Source organism: Sabethes cyaneus, chromosome 2 (assembly GCF_943734655.1).
Source record: "Sabethes cyaneus chromosome 2, idSabCyanKW18_F2, whole genome shotgun sequence".
NCBI lineage: Eukaryota > Metazoa > Arthropoda > Insecta > Diptera > Culicidae > Sabethes > Sabethes cyaneus.
Window position 1 is genome coordinate 195,980,314 of NC_071354.1, and position 24,813 is coordinate 196,005,126.

General features: G+C 39.0%; 1 protein-coding gene across 2 annotated transcripts in view; it reads right to left on the minus strand.

The window, feature by feature from the left end:
• The window catches only part of LOC128738956 (ras-like GTP-binding protein Rho1), a 40,648-nt gene extending 31,167 nt beyond the window's left edge, over positions 1-9,481 (minus strand). The window contains exon 1 of one of the 2 annotated variants that reach the window (XM_053834458.1): positions 8,939-9,481. Coding sequence is in view for 1 of the 2 variants with exons in the window: in XM_053834456.1 (XP_053690431.1) it covers positions 8,663-8,702 (40 nt within the window). In the remaining variant the exon portion in view is untranslated. The other variant, XM_053834456.1, reaches the window with a different exon arrangement.
• Positions 9,482-24,813: the final 15,332 nt, after the last annotated feature.

Genomic DNA, 24,813 nt, shown 5'->3' on the forward strand with positions numbered 1-24,813 from the left:
GAATAATCTGTGCATGTAGTAACCCTGTTGGTCACTTATTTTGGCTTACTTCCTAAGCCCAGATATCAAATTGACATAGGTTTAGATCATCGTAAGAATCTTACAACCAATCACGAAGCGAGAATTCTGGTAAAACATAGGTTCATTATTTTCAATAATTCAACATCAAGAATCCATACTTTTCTTCATTTGGGCCAATTCTTAGAAGATTTTCAAATCGATTGGTGTAAGAATATTGAAAATCGTTCGGGAAACCACTAAGCTATTAGCGTTTGAAATCAGACCACTTTTCGATAAAGATTTTTTGGAATTACCCCCTGTACCAGCTTCCTGAAAGACGTAGTCCTACGTCAAAAATCGTAAGGAGACCAACATCTTGGGGGGTACCTAAACTATGGAACAAAATCTTTATCCAAATGAAGTATTAATAAAAGCTATCCTTATAACTGTGCTCGTCGCAGAAACTTGCCACACGCTGATGAAGGCTACAAGCGTAACTGAAATAAGCATATACGTGACGTTAAGAAAATACAGTAGAACTAAAGGGAATTTGTTCTTGTTGAATTAAAAATATTTTAATAACAAACAAGAACAAATTAGGGGAAAATAGGGGAGTGTCGTCGTGGTTGGGCCGCGTTTTAGAATTCGCCCATAACTTTCCTTTCAAAAGGAATTTTGGAAATCTAAATACATCGTTGCAAAGGTCTAAGAATAAGGTATAGTTCCGGAATGTTTTGAACTGATTGCTTGAAAAATAAAAAAGTTATAGGCATTTACGTGAAGACAAAATATGTTGTCATAGTCGGTCCATGTTGTACAGGTTGGGCCAATGCAGAAAATCTGAGACATAAGTATAGAAATTCTATATAGAGACATGAAAAGAATGAATTCCGTGAACAACGGCTCATATAGGTACAAATACCCTATTTTTAATTGCTTTTTTGCGAAATTTTGGCGATCTTGTAAAATCAATATTGCTGCAATCGCCTTTTCCGAAGTGTACAACTACAATGAAAAAACAACAAAAATCTAGGTTATTATCGTATTAATTTTGCGTTATTTCATCACATTTTACGTGACTGACATTCTCTAGCGATTATTGTGCTTCTGCGCTTAAAATTATGGTGGCCCAACCATGACTACTCAAGTGACCCGACCTTTACAAATAGCGCTTTTCTAGTATTTCACCTTAGCTTTCCCAAACACCTTACTGGAGGGGATTTTTTCTATAGTCTTCGTGTGCAGCACAACACACTTCATAAATTTTCAAAATTTATCTCGATAATTGTATTTCATGAATCATTTCTTGAAGAAAAGTTCATTGCGCCTGGAAAACTTTTTTTGTAAGATGTAGGCAATGAATTCAGTACGGGTGTTTTGAATAAACGATTGAAACTCACAATATTGTGAAAAGTTAGCTATCACAGTAAGAAGTTTTACAATGGTTGTATTATAGATACCATGAGTTACTAAAACTGTAAAATCATGATGACCCGACCATAACAGTGGCCCGACGATAACAACAATACCCTACTCATTGGTAGATTGCTCTTTATCCACAGATCAACACAAAATCATATATGCTTTCCACGATGGCCGAACAGAAAACCGAATTGACCACATCTGTATCAGCCGATAATGGAGAAGGAGTTTTCTTGATGTATGCAACAAACGCAGTGCCGATATTGCATCCGACCATAACGTTGTTATCGAGCATCGCAAGTATCCAACAACGGGAGCAAGTTAGGTGCCGTTATGACGTCCACCGATTGGAGAATCCTAAGGTGGGCCTTTGTCGAACAACTTGAATTCGGAGCCTCGGAGAAACCATCGAAGAGCAACGGACTGGCATCAAGAACGCCTTCATCACGACCAGTAACGAATTCCTCAACAAAGACCGCATGACGCCAATAGCAACTTTTCCGGTGGACTGGATGCTGGGCATATTAACCAATAATTTCTAAAACTGAGGACCTAACTGAATGCGGTAACTGGCGTGACATCACGTTCCCTGAAGATGAGTCCCAGACAGGCTCAGTACGAAGCGTTATCGTGCAAAGTGTTGCACAACCCAGGTAACCAATAAGCATTAAAATAAGCAGTAAATCAGTCGTTTATTAGCATCCCTGGCGTTTGATACTGCAGGTTGTTGTTTATCAGCTTTATGACTGCATAACTGTTGTAAATTGGCATCCACAATTCTATTTAAATTCTTCTCGTTGGTAACTAGCTGCAAATAAGCATTGTCAGCACTATAAGAGGCCTAGCAGTAAAGTAGCCGCATATTTTGCCAAAATAGCATTTAAGTAGCATTTAAGGCAAGTTAAATGCTTATTGGCTTGCTTTTAAATTGCATTGGAAATGCTTATTGGTTACCTGGGAATGGCGTTTGGTTCGTCCCTATAAAAGCTACTGCTGATGTGAGACGCTGCTGTATATTATCTCCGCTGCTGTTGTTGGGATCCTCTAATGATGGAGCAGCTATGACCTCGACCTAGCCGACGACATTATTTTGCTCGCACAAGGCACAACGACGACCTGATATGCTAGATGACTTCTTGAAGAGATCCCAGTCAGGTCTTAGAGTTAGTGTAACAAAGATTAAGTCTATGGTAGTGAACACTGACAATCCTACCAACTTCACAGTAGCCGGACAACTGGCTGAGCCGGTGGAAGCCATTTAATATCTTGATAGCCAGATAACGACTGATGGTATTATCAAGATTGATATAGCCACACGGATTAGGAAAGCCAGGAGTGCCTTTGCATATCTGCGAAGTATTTGGCGCTCAAACCAGATCACTCTACATGCTCTACATACGAAAATTTGAATTTTTAGGTCAAACATTAAATCCGCGTTGCAGTAGACTTGCGAGACGAGTTGCGTCTCAGCGGAGACAACGCAAAAACTGTAGGTATTTATTAACCGGTGCCTGCGATATATCAATCTTTCCTGGTGGCCTGACAACGGGATATCCAATGAGGAACTTCATCGTTGATGCCTTTAACGGTCGACAGCAACAGAAATTCGTGAACCTAGATGGAAATGGATCGGACACACCTTGAGGAAAGAAGCGAACAAAATCTGCAGAGAAACACACGACTGGAATCCACAAGGGCAGCGTAGAAGAGCCATCCGACATGGACACATAAAGTAAGTAAGAAGGGCTGCAGCCGAGTAAAAGCCGAGATGCCAAATATTTAAAATAAATGTTATGATGTTATCCTTGCGGAATCGTATCCACCTTTTCGCGCGCTTAATGGCGGCTAGTGGGTATACTTTTCGAAAATGTTTATTTGCTTTTGGCAATTCCGCTCACGAACGGTTGATAGTTCTACAACACCAATCAAGGATGGAAATGTTAACTTGACGTGAATAAAGTTACCAAAGGCATGGTAATATTTTCCGAAAGTTGTACCCACCAGCCGCCATTACGCACGTGAAAAGGTGGATAGCTTTTCCGGTATGTTTACTTCTAATGCTTAAAATCCCTGATTTCAAATGAAATGTCCTGATAGCTTGAAACGAATTGCCCTGATATTTTCAGATCTTCTCTGATTTTCCTGGTAACCAATAGAATTGTCGGTTTACGAAAGCAAATAGGTATAATTTCATATGTAAAAATAAGCGAGTGTGCAAATTTCTGCTAAAGCCTCTCATTAAGATTCATATAGGGTAACCAACGTATTTTGGACCCCTCCAGCAGCTGTACATAATTTGGACACTTACAGCAAAACCAAATGGAAGTGTCCAATAGAGATGGTCGGGTCTCGGGTTTTCAGACCCGAAACCCGAAAAAAACCCGAACCCGACGGGTTCGGGTCGGGTTCGGGCTTGATACTTTTACCAGGTGTCGGGTTCGGGTCGGGTCCGGGCTTGGCCAAAAAAAAATATTCGGGTTCGGGTCGGGTTCGGGCTTAGCGAAAAAATTAAGTCCGGGTTTCGGGTTTGGGTAATAAGAAGCCGAACCATCTCCACATTCAGTTCTTGTAAAAGTATTATTTTAACATAATAAAATAAGCAATACTTTAATGATATTTAGTATGACTCAGATATCAGCTACACTGAACTGGTAGCTTTTTAGACGGTTTAGTGTTTTCAGATTTAGATCGAATTTAGGCCAAAAGTTATATATTCCAGAATTCGCCAGAATTCGTTAGTTGGATCATGTCATAACTGCGCCCAAATAAGTTGGGTGGACTGACAGAAGACTAGAATTGTCTGCTATCATAAATTCTATTCCGATTTCCAAAAAGTTTCGTGCCTTGGAATAGTTGTAAGTTTAGCTGTCTTTAACACACAACATACCGTGCAGCAGAGCTACCACAAATACAGATATTTGTGCATGCATAAATTTGGGACCCATCAATTATTTCAGTTGCTGTGATTTCTGGCTCTACTAATGGTCCTGAATTTTAAAGTACTTCATAAACTATTCATGTTATTTAAAAGATTAGATTGAGAAAATAAAATACTCCAGAGAAAACGGTAGGGTCCTGAATTTATGCATGCACAAATATCTGTATTTATGGCAGCTCTGCCGTGAAGGGGTCATTTGACCCATTGCTTTTTTGGTTCATTTTCACGGCGTTATAACACAATTATGTTTAGCTACTTTTATTAGAAAATATATTTAAAACATAATGCAAAGTTTGGTGCTCTACTATTTCTTTTTTATCGAGAAAAATATTAACGCTAATCTATTGATAATCGCGGGATTTCCGGTCTTCTCGCGAAAAATATTCGTAGAGTGAAGTCGGTATGTTTTGTGTTAAAATCAATCCCTTTTATGTTTGCTACCTTTAAACCAGGGTGCTAGTGGTTTAGACTAAGAACTAGCTTTCGGCTATTAGATACCGGTATTACATAATGAAGCAAGATCCAAGCATTTCAAAATAATTTTTCATGTAAATTTTTGTTTTCGCTTTTTACAGGTTTCATAGAAAACTTAAGAGATATTCCCGTAAAAAGTAAAAGAAACCATTCTAGTTTTTTAGAATTTTCAATTCGGTTCCAAAAGAAATAGAAGGGTGAAAAAAACCTAAAATTTCAAATGAATTTTAGAGCTTTTAGAGCTCGAACGTTATAGAGAATACGAAAAGAAAACTGCCGAGATTTAAATCGAGGTGTGAGTTTTATGAAAATAAATATGAAATTCAAGTTCAAGGCGGGATCAAATTTAACATAACATAAAAATTCGGGTTCGCATCGGGTTTTGGTTTGGCCGAAAAAAAATTCGGGTTCGGGTCGGGTTCGGGCTTAGCGAAAAAAATAAATCCGGATTCGGGTCGGGTTCGGGTTTGACCGAAAATAAAATTTCGGGTTCGGGTCGGGCTCGGGTTTGACAGAAAATAAAAATTCGGGTTCGGGTCGGGTCCGGGTTTGACAGCAAAAAAATTTTCGGGCCCGGGTCGGGTTCGGGCTGGGAAAATATGAAACCCGACCATCTCTAGTGTCCAAATTATGTACAGCTGCTGATGGGGTCCAAAATAGGTTGGTTACCCTAATTTGCTTAGTTTGATATTTTGAACTAATTTTACAGTCAATGGGAAAGTCTTCTAAAAGCAAATTTCCAATTAATACGCTCCAACAATCGCACATATGACCACCAATTAAACTGTGGTGAAGTGAAAAAGTAACTCCAGAGTGAACTAAATTAAGCGCATACAAACTTGTTCGGAAACTGAACGTTTATTGAGGCACCGAAGTGCGCAGTGAGCTGTTCCACAAATGAATGTACATACGTAAAGCAAACAGAAGCTACAACTAATTGCCAACCGCCGCCCAACCCTGTGCACACTACCGGTTACTTGCCGGAGAAGCATAGGTGTTTTTATTAGACACCTGCAAAGTTTATCTAATATTCAATAAGAATTTCAAATTTCAACGTAAAAATAATTAAATGAAATTGCATTTTTGCCGTCAGTAAATTTTAGTAACAAGCGAACATTGTCTTAGTCTGTGCAAGCAACAAAACATAAATAATACTGTAATCAAAAATACGAAATAAGCTCTAATGATGGAAAAAATCTCTTATCGCTGCAGTAGCTTAGGTCATACGTTTTCGACGAAACCCGCTATAACACCCTTGCTGATAGCGTAATAGATTCTTCTTCTTTGCTGTACTGTTTTTACCATCGTGCAGATAGCTCATCTAGTTTAATAAGTGAAAAAGTAATCATCCAATGAGCGGCAATTATACACAAAAATTACTCAACCATCTCTTTGGAAATGCGCTCTTATTTCCCCGGGCTGCTGCAGGAAGCAAAGAGAAATAGAAATGCAAAACAACCCAGACATTTAAGCGAGAAGCATCAAAACAACAGCCCACGGCCTGTTCATTAGGTAGATTTTAAACATCACATCCACGATCCAATCGAACCGAGTGAAGAAGAAACCTGGTTTCTGGTCCGTATCACACAATGCCTCTGCTGCTCTCGCTCAGGCCCTAATTACGGAAAGAATACACCTTGAACCGGTCCGGCGGCCCTCCCAGTCTTATATTTGTTTATTCAATCCGGGTTGGAACTGGATGAATTTTATCTGTCAGATAGGAGCAAATGGACACAAAAAATTCATCCAGTTCCAACCCGGATTGAATAAACAAATTCGCGATAACTTTCATCTTTTACCGATTGACTGTGTGATGTGATATGTTCACTGACAGAGGGCATCGTTCGGAACAGTTTTCCTTTTTCGGACAACTGTCTTGTCCCTAGCAGAGCAGATGAGGGGGCAAGGCGAAGCGTGGGAACAGAGGAGAGTACCTTCGATGGTTGAACACTTTTCCGAAGTAAATTCGGAGGAAGTACAAATTTTAGCCACTTTAAAATGTTCAATTTCAATTTCTAATAACCTTCTGATGACTATTACAGATTACTGCAAATAGATTTCGGAATCAAGAATTTGCATATCAAATTTCACGCAAAAATTTCGCATGAAAACACTTTTATTTAACCGTTTCAAAATTTGCATTCAAACGAGGTTGAAATTCCCTAGTTGTTTTATGAAACGAAGAACACTAACATTAAAATAAATCGTAGAGTAAGTTAGGGGAAGATGCAGCAGTGGGGAAGATTAAACAATTTCTCTGTCGCCCTATTCGGACGATACCCATCTTCGCAAGATGCGTACGAAGAATATTGCTGTCGTAACCGCCAGTGTTGATGAGGACCATGAATTATTGATTCGTCGCTGTTCTCTCCCGTGGGGTCATCTGCGGATTGTCAAAATTCCAGCACGGGAAAGCGCAATATCAATATCACCCAGTAAACCATTTGGTTTGAATATCTCGATTGCAACTGAGATATACGAAATCATATCTGAACGAAAAAGTTATATTTCACGCCATATAAGAGCATATATGTACCAAAGTGGAGGCAATATACGTGCGAAAATTTCGACAATTATTTGTAATTCTATTTTGCGTAGTTTTTATAACACGCAACTAAATACTCCTGAATATATGATTAAGATATAATCAAATATTGCAATCGTTTATACTGCTTTATAATTCACAGTCTAGAATTGTATATGAAGACACGCACGACTGCAAAACAACTTATTGTTCACTTCGATTTGACATACTCTAACCATTATACAATTTCAATGTGAAATGGACATGAAAACGATTTAATGTGAACTTTCTAATACGATTTTGTGTTATCTGGGCAGCACGTTACCTTGTCGCTTGTCATATAAAATGGTCTATTATGTTTGAGATTATTACTCGATCACAGACAATTTTACAGAGATCTGGCTCTGCAAATGCCCTTTTTGGTGCAGTACGAGCCGGCCTACAAGCACTGCTGGATTCGACCGATATGTGGTTGCAAAAAGACGGCGCTTAATTCGACTATTTGTGCTAGCAGTATTCGATTGAAAAATATTCGAATATTTTTGTCTCTTTTCGATTAATCGAATATAATTGAGCGGTTCACGGGAATCTTGATTTATAACTGAATAATTCATATTATTTCCCTTGAACTATTTAATTATTTCAACTACTCTTGCTGGAAATATTTGAATATTGTTCATTCGATTAGTTAAATTAATCGAACGATTAACAGACATCTCTAGCTATTGTTGCGCACTTCCCCAAATCTGTTTACTTTCAGGACATCATATTAGTCTAGGTTCAAGCGACAAAAAGTAATTTCGTCTTATTGGAACGAGGAAATTATCGGTTTTTTTATAAATAGAAATAACCGAAATTCCAGTAGCTAGAATGTGTATCTAACTGAGTAACTGCCATCTGTTCCTGGGAAGTAAGGCGATCACACAGTATGCCAACCCGAAATATACAAAAAAAAAGCGTATTGCTGCAAAATTTTTGTTTCTCCGGAAAAACTTTTTCAAATATTTTGGTTGTTCGTAAGTCTTTAAACTTAGCCCCTATGAAAAATTTAACAAAATTCAGTAACTAGTTGGCCCACAACCTGTGATAATTTTGGACAAATCACTTTATAAACTTGGTTAGTAACCTAAATTGCATGTATTGATTAGTATGTAGAACTAATGAAAAAAGATAGTATTTAGGGAAAATAGTCCAAATCCAAGCACAAGTGCTGTAGTAAAAAGTTTATAGCTCAAGAAATAAACAATGACAGACGCATAAATAGACTATCAACGCCAAAGCGGGATGGAAAGTAGAAACTATACCTGAATTAGTTGGAGCAGAGACGCATGAAAAACACCACATTACTTTAAAACCGTACACCACACATGCAAGAGCGAAACACTTTTAGATGATTTTCGTTGTATAGTTTGTCTGCTTTTTCGGTAAAATGAGCACACACACACGAAGAGTGAGAGAGCGAGATACAAAACAAAACAATCTTAGAAGAAGAAACGGGATAGGCTGCTTAAGATAACAAAAATGTCAATGTCAATGTTTGTGTATTACAAATTTCGGAGAACGATAGAAAAGCACGATACCTATTAGCTCTATCCCACTTTAAGGGACGTTTGCCTCAGCCGTTTTAGAAATAAGATAAATTTTCCACTTATGAATTCACTTTCTGGTTTTGCACTATGGCGTTAGTTACCACTATATCCGGAATACGAACGTCTATCCGGTAGGTATTGCCTCTTACTTAACCAGCAATCTACTGCATACGTTAGCGATTTTATAAATGCGACAACGCCTTCTTCGATCGAATCACTAAGAAAAACTCAGTCAAAATATTCGGCTAGGTTTCTTCCGATTAAGCTTCCATCGCTCTCACTCCAACTTCCAAACAATCAAAGTTATAAATATTTTCTCCTCTACGTTGTAGACTTCAAAATCAATCAAAAACACACTTTATTCATGAGTCACCATAAATTCCACTTGAACAGAAACTCTAAAATAGTTAAATGTTCCTACAGAAAAAGGGTCGTCGCAATTTGCACGACGACGTCACCTTTAGTGTTGGCGCAATACGCGAAAGCGACGAAAAATTACACGAACAACCGATATCAAACTCCACCCGCAGACTGATTTTTAGCTTTTTTAGAGTTTTCGATTTGCTCTTTACACACGGCGAACGGAGATCTTTCTTTCGCTATAGGGTTTGTGTGAGGAAAAGAGAGAGAAGAATTTTTACTCTTATTTTCTTTTATATTTTGACAACTCCCAATTGATTTTTGTATAAGTGTGAAAAGGGTGAAAAGCCCGTCAAATCTCTCTTTTATGCTCTTAACTCTTGCTGTCAATCAAAGTGCAATGTTCAGTGTTGCCTGGTTCGGAAAATTAAATTCGGGATCTCTCTCTGATTAAAAATGGTACACTGAAACGAGGACCATACCGTTTACGAAAATTTCGGATTCCAGGCAGAAATCGAACAGAATCAACAGAACCCATGGCACTGACAGACTTGACGTTTCGAACCGGTTCGCTTTTCTTGATTTTTTTTTGTCGTTTTCGCTTTTTTCGCTCTGCTGTCTTTTGTGTGCTGTATAGTTACAATATATTAGTAACTATAGTGTGCTCTTGTCACCTTCATAAATGGTCAAACACGTACACCGTACACGAACAGCTTGAGTAGTTATTGAACGAAAAAGGTTGTGATTACTATAGAAGACAATTTCCTATTGTTTCAATAACAATAAGAACCCAAAATAAACCGAATCGGTTCAAAATCGGTTCTATTAGACACGTGGAACATAGGGCAGACAGAAATCCATTTTTATAGGTATAGATTTGTATGGTAGTAGATTAGATTGTTTGTATTCCCTGGAAAGGTTCTTATGATGGTAAGAGATCCCTCCCCGCACTAAGAGGGGGGGATCCTATACAAATGAAACACAAAATTTCTGCATAACTCGAGAACTATAGTTATAGTATAGTATAGTAGTTATAGTAGTTATAGTAGATTATAATCGAGCAAATGGAGCAAAATTGGGTGTTTTTGGAGGCATGAATTTTTTCTGTGATGAATTAGGTCCCCTCTCCCTTTTTAGGAGGGGGGGGGGGCTCCCATACAAATGAAATACAAATTTCCTCATAACTCGAGAACTAATCAAGCAAATGGAACCAAATTTGACATGTGGGGGTTTTGGAGGCAGGAATTTTTTTAATGATGATTTGAGACCCCTCACCCCTGTGGTAGGGGGATAAGGGCTCTCATACAAATAAAACAGCAATTTTTGCGTAACTCAAAAACTAATCGAACTCAAGAAATTTTAGACTCTTTCATAAAACATTAGTCAATAACAAGACCACCAGAAACTGTCAATAGTAACATTAGATGATTCAGGGCTAGACGGACACAGGCCGCGATTGTTGCCGGCGACCTACCGTCGGAAGCGCCGCCCACTGCGGGGGAGGGCAGCCCCCCGTAGAGATCACCTCTATCTAGGTTTATTTCACGCGTAACTTTTCAAAAGAACCTAAGTAACATTAAGAGACTCTCTTTGGTTCCCCTCTCTTCCTACGGTGACATAAATGCATTTCAACAATAGCTTTCTTGGCGATTAGCTAGGCTACTGACACTAGCAACCGATTTATACACGGCTGATGTTTTAAAGTGCATTTGCATCGCCGTGGCAATCGAAAGAGAAGTGGTCTAAAGAGAATCTCTCATTATTGCTTAGGTCCTTTTGAAAAGTTACGCGAGATTTATTCGCGTTGACGAACGTCAGCTGCTGCCACAGCTGCCACATTTTACTGTGAGGAAAATATGTATATTAAAATAACCATAATAAGTACTATAATTCTCATCTTTTAGAAAAAGTTATACAGTGGACTCCCGTTCGTTTGAACGATTCCTCATGCAAACTAACGGGGTTAGTTTTTAATTTGAACAACTGGTAACCCTAAATATACTGGAGCTTGTGTGAACTGGCTGCCCTACTCTTTGTTATTGTTTTGGTGGTTTGAATCAATTGGCAGTTGCAAGCAGCGAATATTTCATTATCCGACCGGATTTCTATCATAATCGTTGAGAAAACGCAAAGTGAAACAGATTAAGCCTGCTAGATTAGTACAAACAAATCGTGTTTATGCATTGTCTGCATAAGCAAATGATATCATATTGAGAATGACATTTGAACCATTTTTAATTTGCACGTCGTGCAAACCAACGGGGTTCAAATTAAAAAGTGTTCAGACTTTCGGTCTTGGCGAAAGAACGGGGAAAATGGTCAAACGAACGAGGGTCCACGGTACACTGTAAAAAATTATTTTTGGTAAAAATAAAAAAAACATGAAATTTTCAAAATATTATAACTTATTTGCCCTTCATTCGCCAGCAATGAAACTTTCAGAAAAAGTAGTGTATATTGCTACCTTTAACGTGTAAAAAATTAAATTAAAAAAAATGCACTTGTTTAGATATTTAACTTTCTAGTTTTATTTTCATTGTTTTTGAACAAAAAAATTTTTGTGCAGTGCACATATTTTTTTAGAAAGGCAATTTTATTATCTACAACTTTGCTGAAGACACTATTTCGATCAAATAAACCATTTTTCCAATATAAAATATTTAATGGATTAGCACCGTTTTTGGTTAGGCCCTTTTGAAAAAGCAGTCGACATCTTAAAAGAATAGACCAAATCAAGGTGACGTCATCTGGTAGATACTGGCGCCCTTGTTTAAAAACAGACCGCAGAGTCCAAAAAAGTTTCAGCTGTTTAAACGGCAAGTTTGTTGTTTAAGACACCCCATTGACATCTCTATATCGAGCTGCAGTAAACGTCAGCGACAGCATGTCCGGGGCTCAAAATTTGACAGCGGGCCCAAATCAGACTGCTGGCAGTTGAGTGAAACGCAGTGCTGACATGCTATCTCATTTTCGCACACACGAGATGTTGGCGGCGAAAACATGGTTGCCTGCCGATGGGGTGGTTTAAAACGACCCAAGTAACCATAAAGCTTTATCCAGCTTTTTACGCACTATAATGGAGGACGCTATAAATTGGGTTCGTAATATGCGTACAATCTTTTTGACAACTCTGCATATCCAGCTTTCCACGAGCGATAATGGCGGATATTGAGCACAAGTGGGCACAATCTTTTGACATTCATTGGAGAAGCGTCGAGTTCGCCCTGACGGAGTTACTATGGATACATTCATGATTGTTTATTGTTCGAGTGTAAAAATGTAAACATTGTTTAATTTTGCAGATCAGCTCAAGTGGAACATAACTAAACGGATTCAAACTTTTATAGTGGTTTGCGGCCATAATTTGCTGCAGGCAATCGTGCGAATTAAACATTCGAAACATTACACATTAACGCAAACATTAACTTCATGTTGGTCGAGCCGTTGTCACGTTTGCTCTCGAACAGCGTCTCAACTTGATAAGAAACTTTCCGTTGCGTATTTGGACATTCTCCTTGAAATTTGCGAAAACTGGAAAGCCACAATCCATAAAACTTGTTGTCCGTTCAATCATGTTCCTCTTTAGCTGATCTGCAAAATTGAACAATGTTTACATTTTTACATTCGAACAACAAACAATCATGAATGTATCCATACACTGAGAAAAAAACCATGGTAATGCGAAACATGTATGCATGGTCATCTTAACTATATTGCAATATTGTAGCGCTTACCATGATTATTGTCAACTTGAGAAGTTTCGTGGTTAAAACTACTATGACAACAAGCAAATCGCTGACTATTTCCGTGGTTAAATTGACTTTTCTCTCATACTTCTAATGACAATATTTTTGCAGCTTGATATAACAATATTGAATTGTCAATAGGACCATAAAATTGGTAACTTACTAACTGTAAGAATATCATGGTAGTTTTAACATTTTTATGGGTTATCGTAACAGTATAAGTTTAGTGCTTTTCAACCGACTATGGAAACGCGTTTCTTGATGACAATTTTATGTTTATTTTGCCCTTTTTCTTTCTGTCATTTGAAACCGCACCGCCATTACGAAAAATTTGAGTCACGAGTGATGTGCTTAGTTGTGAGTTTTTTTGTTTTTATTAAAATTTTTTTGATATTATGAACAGTTTGTTAGTGCAAAACAAATAATAAAAAAAATCTAATCTTTAAGTGACAAATTGTATTAAATTATTTTCTGTGTACGTGAAAACAGGTTGAATTATTTTACTGTGTAGTGTACTAACAAAAACAAACTGCTAAACTGTTATGGTGTAATCGGTGTTATTTATAGCTTGTCTGTTTTATTTTTTTAATTGCGGATGGTGCTGGACTTCCGCTCTAAACAGTTCAATCGGTGGTTTAGACGTGTCCGTGAAGTGTTTTTGGATAAAACGCGAAATGATGTCCAAATATTTCCATTTAACTTGACTGCGGCGAGGGAGCTGCGGGATAGACTGTTGGAAACGTATATTTGGAACTGTAATAAAGGCAATTTATATATTCTATCTGCATGCAGACCATCATCTATAGGTAGTATTCGATATTTTTTGATTGTATGAATTATTGGTATTATCTTTTCTTTAATATTCGTCAGGTATATTTGGATTACTACACATGAGACGCAAACTACTAGGAGCAAATTGTGATAAATAACTTTTTTAGGAAATGTACTGGCTAAGCTATGGCTTTACGATTGCCAATTGCAATCCTTGAGCGTAAAATATACCCTTGTGAATTAGTCAATGACCTGGTGATTAACGGTTGAAAATTTAACAGTCATAATTTAATTGAAATGTTTTATACAGATCGAGTAATCCTTAAGCGACAAACATGCTCTTGAGTTAGGCCTTAGAGAGATCGCAATATGTGGAGGCGCGAGTGGAAAAGCACTATCGCAAGCGATTGAGCAGAGAATCATTACTGAACATAGATTGCAAATTGCATCAAAAGTTGCGAAACACAAGAATCTTGCAGACAGGTATGCATTTAATGTTTTTATTGTATTAGCTATTAATATGCTTTGATTTCAAATACTCTTTTATAAAAATTACTCAATCTGAGCAATTGCTTTAGATACATTAATTTCTCTTCCATGAGTAGGTGGTTTGTTGAGTCCTTCAGCAACCGCCAGTTTTAGTTTCATGTATAGCATGTAACCTAACCTAATAACCCAATAACCAACACTCTCTACTTTTAAAAGCCGCAATTACCGTCACCGAGAAAAATTGGAATAATGCGAACGATTGCCATGTCCCTATTATACTATATCTGCTCGATTTTTCGTACTTCTGAGCGATAACACTGATCTTGAATAACTGTCAAGAATTGCGTTATGAAACTCCCTCTTCTGTTGAGTACTCTTACCATTGCGTCCATTATTTTGAACTATTGTGCTATGCCCCGTTTATTTCTTTTACTGTACGCTTCAAGCTTACCTATCACTTGTTAAGTAAGTAATAGGCTCGTAGCTGGAGCGAGACAGGTACCAATCAGGGATGACTTGGTTTTTGAACGTTGTTACCTTGATCGGCGACGCAAAGCAGATCTCCCTTGGCTCTGGTAGACCATTTTTGGGATACTGCACTCTACGTCCTATTAGTGCTCCACAATTGCAGAGCAAGTGTTCCGAGGTATCACGCTCGGCATTACACAAGCGACAAATGTTATCTTGTACGAAACCGAGATTCCGAAGATGGTATTTACTCGCACAATGTCCTGTCACAAGACCGGTAAGCGTGCTGAGATTTCTTGATGTCAACTTTTGAGTAACCCTAATACACGGCGTTATAATTTTTTTGATTGTTTGAGGGATTGTACGGTCATCCAATTGGCCATGCCTGTTCGGCTCTCCCGTTGTGTCAGCACACAGTCAGGGATGCAGCGAAATGGATTTGGAACCGTGAATGGAGGGTTAGATCCACATCTGGCTGGTTCGTCTGCAAGTTCATTCCACTCTATAGCGCAATGACCAGGAACCTAGTACAATTTTACCGAGTTCACTTGGCTTAGTTGCCGTAAGAAGCAATTGCAATCCCAGACAATTTTTGAGGAGCACTTAAAAACTTTAAAGGCTTTTAGTGCCGCTCCCATACCAATGAAACACAAATTTCCTCGTAACTCGTGAACTAATCAAGCAAGTGGAACAAAATATGACATATGGGTGTTTTTGGAGACAAGAATGTTTTCTATGATGAATTGAAACCTTTCCCCGCTTCAGGAGAGGGGGCTCCTATACAAATGAAATACAAATTTCCTTATAACTCGAGAACTAGTTAATCAAATGGAACCATATTTGGCATGTGGGTGTTTTTGGAGGCATGAATTTTTTCTATGATGAAATTGGACACCTCTCGGTTTTTAGGAGGGGGGGGCTCCCATGCAAATGAAATACAAATTTCCTTATAACTCGAGAAGTAATCAAGCAAATGGAACCAAATTTGGCATGTGGGGGGGTTTTGGAGCCAGCATTCTTTTAATGATGGTTTGAGACCCCTCACCCCTGTGGTAGGGGGATAAGGACTCTCATACAAATAAAACAGAAATTTTTGCGTAACTCAAAAACTAATCGAATTCGAGCAATTTTAGATTCTTTCATAAAACATTAATCTTGTTATTGATTAACCACCAAAAACTATCAATAGTAACATTAGATAATTCAGCGTGCGACGGCCACACGCCGCGAGTGTTGCCGGCGACCTGCAGTCGGAAGCGCCGGCCACTGTGAGGGGCAGCCCCCCGTAGAGATTACCTCTATCTAGGTTTATTTATTTTCCTAGATCTACTGACCTCTATTACTTTCCTTCAGTTGGGTCACCCCTGCGAAATGGTACTTTCTACGAAAAGATTTTCCGTGAAATGGTACATCCCGCGTAAGGTTTTTCGCGAAATAGTATTTTGCGAAACTCTATATTCCGCGTTATAGTCAACCGAGAATTGGTGTTCCGCAAAATGGTATTCGGCTAAATGGTTTGCAATGATGGCGAATATCTAAATGCTATCCGCTTTATTTTATCAGGCTAAGCAATGGGGGAAGTTTGTCGGGTCAGCTAGTTTGTTATATACTACAAAGTTTTAAATAAACATGTATTTTGTTCTACCAGCTCAATAGGGGCAAGATGGGTTAGACTGAAAAAGACTTGTGTGGCACTCTATGTTTGTCCATATATCTATATTTTTGAGTTTATTTATTGTTGTTATTAAATAAGTTTTTAGCTGGCCCGGCATATATTTTATCCACAAAACAGTTAATGCGGCAAAAGGGTAGTTTTCCGACATTTCACTTTTTGTCTGATATAACTTTTATTTTGTTTCGTTTTATTTATTTTGGTTATTTTTGGATTTATATTATTAGTGATTTATCTAAATAAATGATAAGCTGCTTAAAATTGAATTCGTAGAAAAACGCATCGGGTACTTTCCTTAGGTGACCCGTCTTGCTTCACCTGACCCTATATCTATTATAGCTGTTATCGCTGCCTGGACGACTGTGGGCTTGTCTCCCATAGCTACAGATATTCTTGTTCTGGGACCGTACACTCCAGCACCCATTTTGACTTCCATTTTTGACCTGTCGGTATAAAACTTGATTGAACCACTGTGGAGGCTAGGTCCCTCCCCAATTCATACCGAACATGAGGGTTCGTTTAATGTGTATGGGATGACATAGTTGGTTCTAGCTTCCATCCAATCACTATTCATTTCCGCAGCTGGACCGACAAACAGGTAGAAGATTCAGGATACTCAAGTGACCGGTTTTATCTCCGTCGAGTATTGTCTTCAATCGTTTAAGTGTTAGGACACTTTTCTTAGCCTCTAACTGAACATGTTGGTTCAGGGGTAGTAAGTGGAGGATAGCTTCTAGAACCTTTGAAAGTGTGCTTTTCATTGCTCCAGTTACGGCCATGCATGATAATCGTTGAAGTTTGTTCAAATTTTCAATAGCTGTGGCTTTTATTAGTTTTTGGCCACCATACCTACGAGGCATAAGCTATCTTAGGTCTCACAACGGCGGTATAGACCCACATCACCATTTTTGGTTTGAGGACCCATTTTTTTCCTACCAGTCTAGAACATACCCATAAGGCAGTCTGCCTTGCTAATTATTAAATCTAAGTGTGCGTGCCAAGATAGTTTAGCGTATAGGATTACTCCTGAGACGAGACTCTACATTTAATTTCTTCCTTAAGGTGTAGAGATTGTAATTTCAGTTTCTTCTTCCTAGTGAAACAACACAAACAATTGTTGTTATAGAGGGATTGATGCCCAGGCCTTCTTTACTACACCAAGGCCCTCTGCATTCTATCCGATATCACGTCGTCGAATTTTCAAAGAACCATGATGACCAAATCATCAGCAAAACCCACAAATTCGAAACCTTTTGCCTCTTAGCTTCTCACAAGATCAGGTCCAAGACTTCCTGCCTCATAGCATTCATGAATGTAGGTTCATTGTTTTTATTAGCAATGTCGATATTGTTTAACGAGAGAAATTCTAAAAGGCACTCATCTCGATTGTTGATGTCGGTGCCAGCGAGGTGGTGTGGCTGTCAAATCACATACATTGTCCATGTCCCACTCATTGGTTTTAATACCTTTGGTGCTGGGACCTACTTAAAGGTTGATTCGTTTAAAAACAACTGAAATTAATTAGAAAGCAGTTAAACGTAGCCTTTTAGTTATAATTTAACTATTATTAGCTGTTATTTTCGATACGCTGGCTGGTTCCAAATTGTCGCCATTCATGGATGTTTAGTCCGCAAAATTTTGACAACTTTACACCCCTGGTCGGTGCTTCCCCACAAAATGCGATAGCGTTGGCATCGCAGCCGATAATACAGTCTTTGTTGACTTCTATGCAGAATTTGACGAACGCCGCAACCTCTTGAGTTGCAACCTTAGGAACGTCTCCAGGAAAATGGGGCGATGCTATGATAATATCGGATTTCCCTTGGCGATTGATACCTCAACTCTGATCGCCACTATGTCTCGTTTGATGAACTCTGTAATGGGCAAACAATTAATGTTTGCGTTGGCCAAGACAGCAGCTCTCGGAGGATCATATTTGTCATCATAGAAGAACTTACATGTTCTTGTTTGAATACCTTGTATTCTTCCTTTGTAGACCCAGGGCTCTCGAATCAGGGGTGGTATTGCGATTTTCGTTTCGAGTGATTTTAGTTCGTTTCGCCCATTCATTTAACGTGGTCGAAACGAACCAAAATCACTCGAAACGAGAATCGCAATGTCACCCCAGGGCCAGGTCCACACCGTGTTCGATAAACCTCCTGAAAATTACGCCCGAAACAGCTTTCGCAAGTGGAAGGTTTATCTGCACTGTATTTTTGTGATTTTTCCGCTCACTGGCATTTAGGAGAGACGGAATTACCGGAGGTTTGGCCTCATGGAGGCCGTAGTTTTCTTACTACCAGTAGCCGAACACACTTTGGATCGAGGGGGAGCTGGCTTCGTGTGGTCTCGCCTTTCCCACGTATATTACCGGAGTTTCCTAGAGACCACTTTTTTGGTTCCGTTCGAGGTTTCCACTCCTAGCGCCGAGGTTGCGACTCCGTTGACGGCCGAGCGTATCATACTCCACCCGTTTTCGAGAGTCGAAGCATCTAGCTTTAAGCGCACGTGTACTGCTATTAGGTAATTGTCCGAGTCGGTATCCGTACCCCGTAGGGAGTGTACGTTGGTGATATTCGAGAAAAACCGGCCCTCGATGTGAATATGGTCGATTTGGTTCGAAGTTCATTGGTCAGGTGATCTCCAGGTGGCTTTTTGGATATCTTTGTGGGAAAAGAAAGTGCTTCTGATCACCATCGCTGGTGATCATGCATCGCTGGCCGTTGTCGTTCGTATCGGTGTGCAGGCTATGGGACCCGATCACCGGTCTATACATTGCTTCCCTGCCGACCTGGGCGTTCATATCGCCGATGACGATCTTGATGTCCTGTCGTGTGCAGCTGTCGTACGTTGCCTGCAGCTGCACATAGAACGCTTCCTCCTCGTCGTCGGGTCTACCTTCGTATGGACAATGCTCGTTTATGATGGTGTAGTTGAAGAAACGGCCTTTTATCCTCAACACACACATCCTCTCGTTGATCGCTTTCCAGTCCATTACGTGATCCTGCATTTTTCCCAATACTACGAAGCCCGTTCCCAGCTCGTCGATCGCTCCAACGCTCTGGAAAAATTTGGCTTTACCGCCACGGATCCTCCACACCTTCTCGCCTTTGTGACAGATCTCTTGCAGTGCCGCGATAAAAATGTGAGCCAAAATATTTTGGGGGATGGACCAAGGCCGCCAGGCCCCCCTGGCTACGTGGCTGCTCCCACCATTATTATTACGGCAGATAAAATAAAGCTAATAGTATTTAAATATTCACCGTGATTATATAACATTTCGCCGAATTTTCGCGGAAAACCAATTCTCAGTTGACCATAATGCGGAATATAGTGTTAGCGGAATACCATTTCGCGAAAACCCTTTTAGCGAAAAGTACTATTTCGCGGGTGCGATCCTCACTTACCCGCCGTCGCTCGTTCGGACCCAACTGAAGGAAAGTAATAGAGGGCAGTAGACCTAGGAAAACAAACCTAGACAGAGATGTTTTCTCTGGGGACTGCCCCCCCTCGTAGTGGTCAGCGCTTCCGCCGGCAGTACTCGCGACCTGCGGCCGTCTCGCCCTGAATCATCTAGTGTATATAAGCAGTTTTTAGTGATCTTGATATTGACTAATGTTTATGGAAGAATTTTTCTCGAGTTCAATTAGTTTTTGAGTTTTGCAAAAATATCCGCTTTATTTGTGTGAGTACAACCCCTTCCAGAGAAGGGAAAACCCCACCTCATCCAAAATTTGGTTCAATTTGCTTGATTGGTTCTCGAGATATGTACACTGAGAAAACTTTTCGTATAGTTTCTATGTGTCCCACACATAGATTTTTGCAATGTGCCCAGTCAATGAACTTTATATGCCAAACAGTTATAATTTATGGGTACGCGAAACTTTTGCACATACTATTCATATACGTATATTTTTTATGTGTATAATTGCACATACTTTTTATATCCGTATAATTCTTATGTGTATTTCTAGGCGAATTGTGCTTATATGCGGCACATGATAATCATCTGGGATTTCATATGGAAATTTACCATTAGTTATGTGCAGAATATTTTGAGTGTAAAATTTGGGTTTTATTTGTATGGGAGCCACCCTGTGTAGTATAGTAAAATATTTATAAACTCTATTATCCGTTGATCTAGTAAACATAGATTCTTGGATATGCTATTTAATATACATACTGGGAAGTACAAACTTTACAACTGGGCGGCACAGACGTATTTTCATTAGCAGCACTAGCTAGTAGAATAAGAACCTTCCCTGGCCCTAAAAACCGCATACAAATTTTCACTCCGATCGGTTTAGTAGTTTCCTAGTCTATAAGGCACATGCAGAACAGACAAAATTCATTTTTCTGTATACCCAACAAACATTTTTGTTTAATAGTATACCTTATTAAAACCATTGTATAGCTAATACCGAGTAGCAAACGCCTGATAAGTTGTTATATAACAAAAATATTTGTTGGGTACAATATTTTCTTTTTCTTTATATTTTCCGCAACATATTTTTAAGAAAATTTGCATCTGTTACTTGCTTCCGAAATATCGAACATAACCGGATTGCAGCTCTTTACAAAAACTAGGAATGAGCCAACACCATCCAGCAATCACAACATTTAGCCTCTATTGTGCGAACGGTATTGTTGCCGGGTCCAAGATCCACGTCATAGATCTTCTTGATTCGTCGTAAATACAATACAATGATCACGGTTTGCTCACCAACAGATGTTTTATATCGGAATCCACAGGCCAGTGAAACTTTTTATTTTATTAGGCCAGTAAAAAAAAAAGAATCAATCCAAAGTTTTAATCGCCGTCATCATAACTCCATACCGTACGGACTACAGGAAGCACCATTTGTGCTTTAGGTAAAGAAATAGAAAAATCATCTTTTATTATCTTCAAATACACCATAATAACTCTTTTTAGGACAAGCAATGAACTCGATTAGGACTGTTTCAAACGGTTGAGGCTAATATGTTGTTTTCCAGGTACAGTGTTTTACTGGATATTTCAGCAAAAAAAACAGAAGTAAATACGTTTCGACAGAGGAAAGCGACAATATAGTAGACCGACAGGAATCAAAAGTTAGTACATATTTTTCCTGACCGGTAGAGTGGCAGGTGCGGAACAAGCGTAGCATCCAGATGATCAGACAAACCAGTTCGAACATCCTGCCACATGTACAAACAAAAAGCAGGTTCTGGAACTGCCAACGATGGCTGATTCGTGTCGGGAATTGAGGATTACACTTTCGGTACCTTCAGTCGAATAATTCAAAATGACATCCTATGTAACACCAGCTAGACCAGTGATGGCCAAACTGCGGCTCTTGAATTTGGCCTTTGCGGCCCGCGAACTGGTTTGATAGATGGCGGACGGACACTATAGGTTGAATTTATTAATGTCAGAAGTCATTTAGGGCCGCGGATCTATTGGGGAGATCTGATTTAGCCCGCAATATGCTTGTACCGTGGCCACCACTGAGCTAGACCATCGTCAAACTATTTCCGTCAGCAGACACTGGAGCACAATAGACTTCTAAAACCGATCAGAGTCACAATTAGCAACTCCGAGACTTTGAAATATTTCAATCGTAAAATCTACTTCTACCAGCAGTTATGACGTCCTACTTGATCGGAAGATTTCGGCCGGCCTTTAAACTACCCCGAAACTACGGCATATCCAACGAACGAACGAAGTGAGTATTTAATTTTTGTCGTATTTCAATGTTTATTCAATTTTGTTCATTTCAGTCGTCTGTTATTCAAGTTGCTGACACACTACGAACGGACATAACGAAAACATCGCTCACAGTCGATGGTATTTATTATGTGGTTAATCCAGGATTTGTTGAGCAAAAAGTTTTCATCTCAAAAACTAGAATGGAACGTAAAACACTTCCGATGCTGGTTCCAAAAATTTAGCGTACCGATTTGACCACAATGATATTTCAGCTGGGAATTAACGATTTCCTGCAGTTTGATTTTATGGATGCTCCGCTAGTTGAATTACTGTTGCCTGCTTCAGACCTATTGCACTCTTTATCTGCATTAGACAACGAAAGACAGCCGGCATGATTAGATTGCCGTATGACAGACTTTCCCTTAGAACCGAACATATATAAAATGCTAATGTACCAACCTGTTCTGATGAAATTGATCAGAAACCAATTGGTAAATCACTTGACGGAGATCACCTTTGCTTGCCGTTTATAACAGTTGAAATAACAATATTTTCAATGCATGGTGCACGGTGGAGAATCTTATCCTGAAGTTAATTGGCATCATGGATAGGCTTAAGTTAGACGTGTTGTCTGCAGTCAAGAATACGGCATATGTCCAGAAAACTATTTCCAGGATTATCGATTTTCCCATCCGTACAGGATTCTGCTGCATAATGCCCCCGGGAGATGTTTCCAATTTATTCGAAGTCCCAATAACCGATGAGCGTCATTGGATGTGCCATCATGATAAGGATTTTTAGAGTAGTAGCTACACGGGCTCGACAACTTTGAGGTAAATATTGGTATGTGTTAGTTTAGCACACGTCTAAAACCGCTTCTCATCCCAAATAGGATAACGTGAAGTCTATGCCACATTCGATTAATGTTCAGGCAGTTCAAACTAATAGGTAGCCAGTGGTTTCACTTCAGTATATTCCAGCTAAATATGCCAGATCTGACCGGCTCTGCTGCAGGCTGAACATCGCAAATTGTGGTTTTAGCCGCGGATGAATCTATACTCGGAATGCAGGTAACCACAGTCAGCAAACCTACACTGCAGAGCCACACCAAAAACGTACGTAAAATTCCTGTTAAAATTATAGTAATCTACGATATATATGTATAGACATAACCGATTGTTTGTTATTTGGATTGTGAAATAATGAGAAATCCGTCTAATTTATTTATATATTACCGTTCACATTATGCTTACTTCGAAAGAATCATATGAATCTTTTGCAATAATTGAATGTGGTGCATCTGCAAGTATACTTGAAAGTTTCTCTGCAAGTATACCTGCAGGTGCACCACATTCATTTATTGCAAAAGATTCGTTTGATTCATTCGGAGTAAGTATAACGTGAATGATCATAAAAACTATAAAATTTATAGTTGAGATGACTACGTTCATGGTTATTTCAACAATAGTTAATAACGTCATTTTTACCACGAAATTGTCACGACAACCAACTCGTCCCGTTCATTGCGTGTTTAAGATGACTATTTTCTTGTCAGCAATATCATACAAAACCTGGTCATGATAACAAAACCATTGTCATGATGACAATTGTATAGTTTTAAATTATAGTTGTCCCAACCATACATGGTCATTTTTACCATAAAATTGTCACTGCAACCAGCTAGTTCCGTTTATTTTTTTGTCCAAGATGACTATTTTCTTGTCAGTAAAACTATACAAAAAGTGGTTAAGATAACTAAAACATTGTAATGATGACAATTTTATGGTATACAGATTATAGTTATGCCTACTATGCGTGGTCAACCGTACCATGCGTCCATTGTTCAAGCTTATAGTCGAAATAACCATGAAAATGTTGTCTAGACCAGTTTTCCCAGTCGGTTGAAAACCACCATACTTTTCTGGTCAAGCTTACCCCTAAAATGGTAGAATTTACCATGAAATTTTTCTGTGTGTAGTAACTCCGTCAGGGCGAACTCGACGCTCCTCCAATGAATGTCAAAAGATTGTGCCCACTTGTGCTCAATATCCGCCATTATCGCTCGTGGAAAGCTGGATATCAAAACTGGGCACTCTTCTCTTGTACGGCAGTGTTGCTCTTTCTTTCGTTTACGCAAAAGAAGGAGAGCAACAGTTTTGTTTACATTTCGCACATTTTTGCTTTCCTTCTTTGGCGTAAACGAAAGAAAGAGCACGGTAATGTTGCAAGAGAAGAGTGCCAGATTTGATGTATGCAGAGTTGTCAAAAAGATTGTTCGCATATCACGAACACAATTTATAGCGGCCACCATTATAGCGCGTAAAAAGCTGGATATCAATTCAATTGTAATGCTTTATAGTGCACTACAAAACATATAATATAATGTATAATTTTCTTACATGTACAATTAATGCCGTAATAAAGTGGAAAAGGGCCCCACTATTGTCAAATAAAAGCTGCATTGTAACAGCAATTGCTAAAGCACCATTACGGCGTGTATTAAACATCGTTTAGCCTGCATTATCGACATATCGTTATTTTTAGCTTGTTTGTGAAAAAATATAAAAACATCATTTTGCCCGGCATGTCAAAAGACAAAAATGAATATATTTTCATATTTATTTTTCAAATCCGCAGTTTCTAATACAGCTTGTCAAGCTATGCGTTCCAT